Source organism: Octopus sinensis, linkage group LG14, assembly GCF_006345805.1.
Source record: "Octopus sinensis linkage group LG14, ASM634580v1, whole genome shotgun sequence".
Taxonomy (NCBI): domain Eukaryota; kingdom Metazoa; phylum Mollusca; class Cephalopoda; order Octopoda; family Octopodidae; genus Octopus; species Octopus sinensis.
In genome coordinates this window covers 51,193,780-51,203,210 of record NC_043010.1, presented here as the reverse complement: position 1 = coordinate 51,203,210, position 9,431 = coordinate 51,193,780, and the positions used below count along the sequence as shown (strand labels likewise).

General features: G+C 36.9%; 1 protein-coding gene across 1 annotated transcript in view; it reads left to right on the top strand.

The window, feature by feature from the left end:
• Positions 1-9,431, top strand: part of LOC118766005 (acid-sensing ion channel 2-like) — a 30,967-nt gene that overhangs the window by 516 nt on the left and 21,020 nt on the right. The window contains exons 1-2 of the mRNA XM_036509030.1: positions 1-646; positions 4,101-4,605. The exon at positions 1-646 is cut by the window's left edge and continues 516 nt beyond it. Of these exons, the coding sequence (XP_036364923.1) occupies positions 339-646; positions 4,101-4,605 (813 nt within the window). The 5' untranslated portion in view covers positions 1-338. The remainder of the gene's footprint in view (positions 647-4,100; positions 4,606-9,431) is intronic.

Below are 9,431 nucleotides of genomic sequence, written 5' to 3'. Positions count from 1 at the left end.
ATGTGGGATGGACCCAAAACTCATGAATATCATAAATGTAAAAATAAGCAAACCCAAAGTAAATCATGAAAGAATGAAATATATTATCTCTTTTGGACATCTTTGACAACAAACTTGAAAGTTATATATACAGGGAATATAAAGGTCACCTCTGTGAATTTAATTTTTTTCTTTTTCTTATTCCAAAGGCACAAGTTTGAGAATATCAGTTTTATTGATATTGCTGAAATTAAGCATCAAGAAATGGTCCATTGGATAATGAAATATAAATGAAAATCTTTATATATGTGTGTGTATGCATATATATGTATATGTATACTTAATTTAGTCAATGTTGCATGAGAGGAAACATGAATTTTCGTTGGCCTTCATTTATTCGTAATGATAGAACAGGAGACCCTACACAGGGAAAATCTTGGATAGATTACATCACAGAGAAAGTTCATTTTGATAAGAAGCAGCATGTCAGTAGCCTTGGAAATGAATTATATAAAAAAGAAGAAAGTTATATTAGTTCTCAAAGTAATCTCATCAAAGAGGAGAAAAAAGAGAAAGATGCCACGAAAAACCTTTTAATGCATTTTTCAAGCAACACAAGTCTCCATGGAGTGAGGAATATAGCTGACAGTAACAATACTCTGCTAAGGTAAGGTGACAAATTATTTCTATTTAAACTGTTATTCTGGTTGTTATAATAATAATAATAATAATAATAATAATAATAATATAATGGCTTCAATAATAATGATGATAATAATAATAAAAATGAAATAAAAAGGTCACAGAAAACGAGAAAGCAACCATACTTTGGGATATGCCAATTCACACCGATAGAGAAATTAAGGCCAATAGGCCAGATATAGTTGTCAGAGATCACGAAGAAAAAAATGTTTTCTAATTGATGTATCAATACCAACAAATGACAATGTTTCTCTAAAAGAGATGGAGAAACTTTCAAAATACAAAGACCTGGAAATAGCGGTAAATCGTATGTGGAATCTAAAAACAGAAACAATTCCTATCATAGTGGGTGCATTAGGTATGATAAAAAAATATTCAGACAAATACATAACAAAAACACCAGGACTTAAAAATATATATAACATACAGAAAATTGCACTACTAGGCACTATACACATCCTACGCAAAACACTTTCAATACAGTGACCATAAGAGCGTCACAACAAACCACAGCACATACCCAAGGTACGCTGTGATTGCGATAGGTAGTGTAGTGAAAGCACGATATAAAAATAAAACTACTGAATAATAATAATGATAATAATAATAATAATAATAATAATAATAATAATAATAATATCAATCCTTTCTACTATAGGCACAAGGCCTGGATTTTGTGGGGAAGGGGATAGTCAATCACATTGAACCCCAATACTTAACTGGTACTTACTTTATCGACCTTGAAAGGATGAAAAGTAAAGCTGACCTTGGTGAACTCAGTATGTAGTGACAGATGAACTACCAGCTTGCCACCTTAATAATAATAATAATAATAATAATAATAATAATAATATTAATAAAAATGATAATAATAATAATAATAATAATAATAATGACCTTAACCAGTTGACCATGTCCCTTAGTGGCTGACGATATGTGCATCTCTGACCACGAGCAGAAGTAGTGGGGAAGCATTATAGCTGTGTGTTGAAAGGAATTCTTGGAAGTTTGGATAATTCACCTTTGGAAACATAGGTGGTTCGTTCAACATCCTTAAACAATCCTTATTCAAGGACCTTTTGAGTGGGACGTGCTACCTGACCAGAAGAGAATTCTAACTGGGCCTCACCTGCAAGGTCATGCACTGTTTATCTTGATATGAGATCACCATGTTACGCACACATGGCTGTGATGCATGTGTCTGGTGTACCCTTATGAAACGGTTAATCATGATGGGTATACTGGGCTTCGTATATTTTACCCCAGTGTCACTTTGATGGCATGCACTGCTCTCTCACTCAATAATAATAATAATAATAATAATAATAATAATAATAATCCTTTCTACTAAAGGCACAAGGACCTGAAATTTGAGGGGTGGGAACTAGTTGATAACATGGACCCTCAGTGTTTCACTGGTACTTAATTTATTGACCCCAAAAAGGATGAAAGGCAAAGCTGATGTTGGCAGAATTTGAACTCAGAACATAAAGACAGATGAGATACTGCTAAGCATTTTGCCCAGCATACTAAAGATTCTGCCAGCTTGCCTTAATAATGATGATGATGATGATGATGGTGATGGTGGTGGTGGTGGTGGTGGTGGTGATGATGGTGATGATGACGATGATGATGATTCATTCTTTTATTAGCCACAAGCGATCACATAAAATAACATTAAATGACATGCGACTATAAAAAACACAAAAACAGGACGATGCAATGGGTTATACAGCATGTAAAATAACAAATAACAATTATAAATAAGAATTAAAATTAAACAAATTAAAACTCCCAATAGGGGAGGCACTTTAAGGTTCTCGTGGGAAAACCCAGAAAAGCCGTGGGTGCCTGATTTACAGGGCAAGAGTCCTCTAATTTTTTCACAGGTGCATGCTCAGAATTGGTCCTTTCTCATTCTCTTCTGCTGCCTGTCTATCTGTCAGTCTATCTCTGGAAGAAATCAGCTACGTTCAGGCCTAGAAAGCAATGGGCTCCACCAGACTTAAAATGCCCAAGACACACTGAATATCTCAATAGTACTTCCACAACTCCATCGAGTGTTTGGGGCCCAAAGGAGAAGTAATATCTTTTTAACATTTATTTGTTTCAGTCATTGGACTGTGGCCACGCTGGGGCACTGCTTTGAAGGGTTTAGTCAAACAAATCACTCCCAGGACCTATTTTCTTTTTTATGCTTAGTACTTATTCTATTGGTAGCTTTTGCCAAACCACTAAGTTATAGGGATGCATACAAACAAACACTGGTTGTTGGGGGACAAACATAAGCACAAAGGCAGACACACATACACACATCCATCCATCCATACATCCATCCATACATACATACACACACACATATATATATATATACATATATATATACACATATATATACATATATATACATATATATATATATATATATATATATATATATATATATATATATATACACAAATTGAGATAGGGGTTGTAAATGCAACCCTCCATGGGATAACATATATCCAATATACTGCTAGTGAAGTACCCAACAAAGTTAATACATAAATGTTAAGGATTGCGATGCAATCAATTCATTTACTGTATTATATGGGCAAAGGTAAAATGATTTACCACAAGTTACTAATACAAGATAAGAAAATGGAGAAATACATCTAAATCAAATATCAATTACCAGATAATACTCAATCACATATTTTATTAAACCACCACATAAGAGACTGTAGGGTTAAATATAAAAAGCAGAACAAATCAGTGTACATAAAGGAATGTACATAAAAAAGTGTACATAAAAGAGTGATGTTGTATAATAAGTAGAATATATATAAAAAAGAGAATATACATATAAGTAAATATAAATATAAGTATAGATTACATCTTACAGCTGTTTCGGCCATGTAGATAAGTATGTCTCATTTTACCAATATTGGCCTTTTTTATATATATTCTACTTATTATACAACATCACTCTTTTATGTACACTTTTTTATGTACATTCCTTTATGTACACTGATTTGTTCTGCTTTTTTATGTTTAACCCTACAGTCTCTTATGTGGTGGTTTAATAAAGTATGTGATTGAGTATTATCTGGTAATTGATATTAGATTTGGATGTATTTCTCCATTTTCTTATCTTGTATATATATATATATATATATATATATATATACATATATACAACAGGTTTCTTTCAGTTTCTGTCTGCCAAATCCATTTACAAGGCTTTCATTAGCCTGGAGCTATTACAAAAGACACTTGCCCAAGGTGTCATGCAGTGGGACTGAACCCAGAAGCATGTGCTGAGAAGCAAACTTTTCACTGCACATCCACGTCTGCGTCTAGTTGATGTAATCTACAAGATGTCTATTTTGCTTCATAATATATGTACTTTAATCATTTATTTTCTATCTTTGTAGGTTATTTTACATTGGCATTGTGGCAAGTTTTATGATTATAGTCTCATATTATTTAATAAAACTTTTCATGATTTACAACTCTCACCCAGTCAACAGGCAGTATACAGCCAGTCTCCAGGAAAAGTTGATGTTTCCTGGCATCACCATGTGTGACTTCCATCCCTACAACTTAAGAAACCAGTCAATAATTTCCACCCTTCTAGATGGACTACGTGCAAGAAATTACACTAACCCTGTATTTTCTCTAGAAGAAAAAACAATATATACTCTGATTTATGCAGATCAAAATGAAGATATGGAATCAAAGTTTAATTCAAACGAATTATGCGCTGATGATTGGAGTTTCAGATGGATGGTTATAGATAATGATATTTTGAAGTGTTATACTTTCAATACAGTCAACAAGACAGAACCTCATATTACCAATAAACCTGGCATTAAATATGGATTGGAGATTGTTCGAAATTTTTCGGCTTTATATTCGGATTATACAACTGGGGTAAGGGTAAGTAATTTTTAAATATTAAGACGCTTGTTTTTGTCCTTCTGTCACTGTTGAACCTCTCATTGCCTGGCATAAAGGGTGGAAGATATTAAGCAACTAGAATCCTTCGATCACCTCTGTCTACACCACAACCTTCATGTCCGATGGCATCACTTTGTCTCCAACAATTCGGTGCGACACCAATGCAAAATCACCTCCCTCCGATAAGTCATCCTAATGAGACGTCTGTATTGGCTGGGTCATCCCCACCTTCATCAACCAAGAGAATTCATCTACGAAGCAATTGCCCCAGCTCTCCTTCAGGGTTGGCGAAAGTGATGTGGTGGACAACGAAAAACCTGGCTGATGACAGTCAAGGCTGATCTGGAACCCAACCTAGGCCCCCATATCTACGGCATTCACCACTGGAATAAGGAGTGGTTGGAGATCACGTGGTCATTAGCCTCAAATCGCCAGGTCTGGTGGGCATTTGAAACAGATGCAGCATTGAGGATGAATGAAGCCAGCTCAACCCACCCCGGGCAAATGCTGTCTCAAGACAAGACAAGAGATAAAGTCAACTCTCTCCATATTGCACGCCCACCTCATTTAAGGGGTTCTTTTCTTATGGGTTACTTGGTAACCTCACAAGTGTAAGTGTTACCTAAAAAGCATACAGTACATGCTTACATTCTGCAAAGTGGTTAGCATTAGGAAGAGCATCCAGCTATAGAAACTATGCCAAAACAGATGTTGGAGACCACAATATTGTTTCTCCATACCTGCCATCTCTGAATATATATATTATGTGTGTGTGTACATACATACATACATACATACATACATACATACATACATACACACACACACACACACACACACATATATATATATATATTATATTAAATTAGAGACAAAACCACTATTATGCAAATCAAACAAATATTTATTATTATTATATATATATATATATATATATATATATATAATATATATATATATATATATACATATATACAACAGGTTTCTTTCAGTTTCTGTCTGCCAAATCCATTTACAAGGCTTTCATTAGCCTGGAGCTATTACAAAAGACACTTGCCCAAGGTGTCATGCAGTGGGACTGAACCAGAAGCATGTGCTGAGAAGCAAACTTTTCACTGCACATCCACGTCTGCGTCTAGTTGATGTAATCTACAAGATGTCTATTTTGCTTCATAATATATGTACTTTAATCATTTATTTTCTATCTTTGTAGGTTATTTTACATTGGCATTGTGGCAAGTTTTATGATTATAGTCTCATATTATTTAATAAAACTTTTCATGATTTACAACTCTCACCCAGTCAACAGGCAGTATACAGCCAGTCTCCAGGAAAAGTTGATGTTTCCTGGCATCACCATGTGTGACTTCCATCCCTACAACTTAAGAAACCAGTCAATAATTTCCACCCTTCTAGATGGACTACGTGCAAGAAATTACACTAACCCTGTATTTTCTCTAGAAGAAAAAACAATATATACTCTGATTTATGCAGATCAAAATGAAGATATGGAATCAAAGTTTAATTCAAACGAATTATGCGCTGATGATTGGAGTTTCAGATGGATGGTTATAGATAATGATATTTTGAAGTGTTATACTTTCAATACAGTCAACAAGACAGAACCTCATATTACCAATAAACCTGGCATTAAATATGGATTGGAGATTGTTCGAAATTTTTCGGCTTTATATTCGGATTATACAACTGGGGTAAGGGTAAGTAATTTTTAAATATTAAGACGCTTGTTTTTGTCCTTCTGTCACTGTTGAACCTCTCATTGCCTGGCATAAAGGGTGGAAGATATTAAGCGACTAGAATCCTTCGATCACCTCTGTCTACACCACAACCTTCATGTCCGATGGCATCACTTTGTCTCCAACAATTCGGTGCGACACCAATGCAAAATCACCTCCCTCCGACAAGTCATCCTAATGAGACGTCTGTATTGGCTGGGTCATCCCCACCTTCATCAACCAAGAGAATTCATCTACGAAGCAATTGCCCCAGCTCTCCTTCAGGGTTGGCGAAAGTGATGTGGTGGACAACGAAAAACCTGGCTGATGACAGTCAAGGCTGATCTGGAACCCAACCTAGGCCCCCATATCTACGGCATTCACCACTGGAATAAGGAGTGGTTGGAGATCACGTGGTCATTAGCCTCAAATCGCCAGGTCTGGTGGGCATTTGAAACAGATGCAGCATTGAGGATGAATGAAGCCAGCTCAACCCACCCCGGGCAAATGCTGTCTCAAGACAAGACAAGAGATAAAGTCAACTCTCTCCATATTGCACGCCCACCTCATTTAAGGGGTTCTTTTCTTATGGGTTACTTGGTAACCTCACAAGTGTAAGTGTTACCTAAAAAGCATACAGTACATGCTTACATTCTGCAAAGTGGTTAGCATTAGGAAGAGCATCCAGCTATAGAAACTATGCCAAAACAGATGTTGGAGACCACAATATTGTTTCTCCATACCTGCCATCTCTGAATATATATATTATGTGTGTGTGTACATACATACATACATACATACATACATACATACATACATACATACACACACACACACACACACACATATATATATATATATTATATTAAATTAGAGACAAAACCACTATTATGCAAATCAAACAAATATTTATTATTATTATATATATATATATATATATATATATATATATATATATATATATATATATAAGCAATAACAGAGGAATCTAAGACAGTTTGCTTTTGGGAACTCCTTTATTCTGATGACCTTGTTCTTATAGCTGAATCACTACCAGAACTAGAGAAGTGTCAGGTATGGAAGCAAGGTCTAGAATCAAAGGGCCTTACAGTTAACCTAGCAAAAACCAAAGTCTTAGTAAGTAGGAGGGCAGATAAATTACAAATCCCTTCAGGAAGATGACCCTGTTTGATCTGTAGAAAAGGCATAGTTAGAAACTCCAAATGATGTACCAAGTGTAAGCTTTGGACACATAAGAGGTGCAGCAATATCAGATAGAGGTTAACAGAGAAAATAGCTTTTGTGTGTGGAAGATGCGCAGGAACAATAAACACTGAAAATGAACAGCAAATAGACTCCATCAACTGCCAGTGAAGTAAGCTAGAGGCAGCAGATAGCTTCTGTAATGTAGGTGACCAAGTTAGTAGCAGAGGTGGATGTTCCGAGAATGTAGCTGTGAGAATAAAAATAGGCTGGGCTAAGTTCAGAGAGCTCCTACCCCAGCTGGCAACAATGGGCCTCTCCCTCAGAGTGAAAGGCAGATGGTATGATGCCTGTGTGTGAACAGCTATGCTACACAGTAGTGAAACATGGGCTGTGACAGCTGAAGACATGCATAGGCACAAAAGAAATGAAGCCAGTATGCTTCACTGGATGTGCAATGTCAGTGTGCATGTACACCAGAGTAAGCATCTTGAGAGAAAAGTCGGGCATAAGAGGCATCAGATGTGGTGTGCAAGAGAGACGACTGCACTGGTATGGTAATGTGATGCATATGGACAAGAACAGCTGTGTAAAGAAGTGCCAATCTCTAACTGTGGAGCGAACCTGTTGTAGAGGTAGACCCAGGAAGACATGGGATGAAGTGATGAAGCATGATCTTCGAACTTTGGGCCTCACAGAGGCAATGACTAGTGACCGAGACCTTTGGTGATATGCTCCCAGCAATACTTGAGAAGGCCCTTCAAGCCAAGTGAAATTGTATCATGGCTGTAACTTTGTGTGTGTGTGTGTGTGTGTGTGTGTGTATGTGTAGTACATGTTTATATATATAATAGGTACGTGCACATATATATATATATAGGCGCAGGAGTGGCTGAGTGGTAAGTAGCTTGCTTACCAACCACATGGTTCTGGGTTCAGAACCACACACACACACACACACAAAGTTACAGCCATGATACAATTTCACTGTGTGTGTGTGTGTTGTGTGTGTGTGTGTGTTGTGTGTGTGTGTGTGTGTGGTGTGTGTGTGTGTGTGTGTGTGTGTGTGTGTATGTGTAGTACATGTTTATATATATAATAGGTACGTGCACATATATATATATATAGGCGCAGGAGTGGCTGAGTGGTAAGTAGCTTGCTTACCAACCACATGGTTCTGGGTTCAGAACCACACACACACACACACACAAAGTTACAGCCATGATACAATTTCACTGTGTGTGTGTGTGTGTGTGTGTGTGTGTAGTACATGTTTATATATATAATAGGTACGTGCACATATATATATATATAGGCGCAGGAGTGGCTGAGTGGTAAGTAGCTTGCTTACCAACCACATGGTTCTGGGTTCAGAACCACACACACACACACACACAAAGTTACAGCCATGATACAATTTCACTTGGCTTGAAGGGCCTTCTCAAGTATTGCTGGGAGCATATCACCAAAGGTCTCGGTCACTAGTCATTGCCTCTGTGAGGCCCAAAGTTCGAAGATTATGCTTCATCACTTCATCCCATGTCTTCCTGGGTCTACCTCTACAACAGGTTCTCTCCACAGATAGAGATTGGCACTTCTTTACACAGCTGTTCTTGTCCATATGCATCACATTACCATACCAGTGCAGTTGTCTCTCTTGCACACCACATCAGATGATATCGGTGGTGTGTAGATGGTATATCATGTCATGTAACTGGCATGTAAAAAGCACCTTTTGAGCATTGGGCCTCACAGAGACAAAGTGGCCAGTGCCGGTGGTTTCAAAGCTCCCAACAGAGGTTAACGTCAAGCCAGTAGAAATTCAGGGTCAGTTGCTTAAAAGCTATATACTAGCTTAAAAGTCAT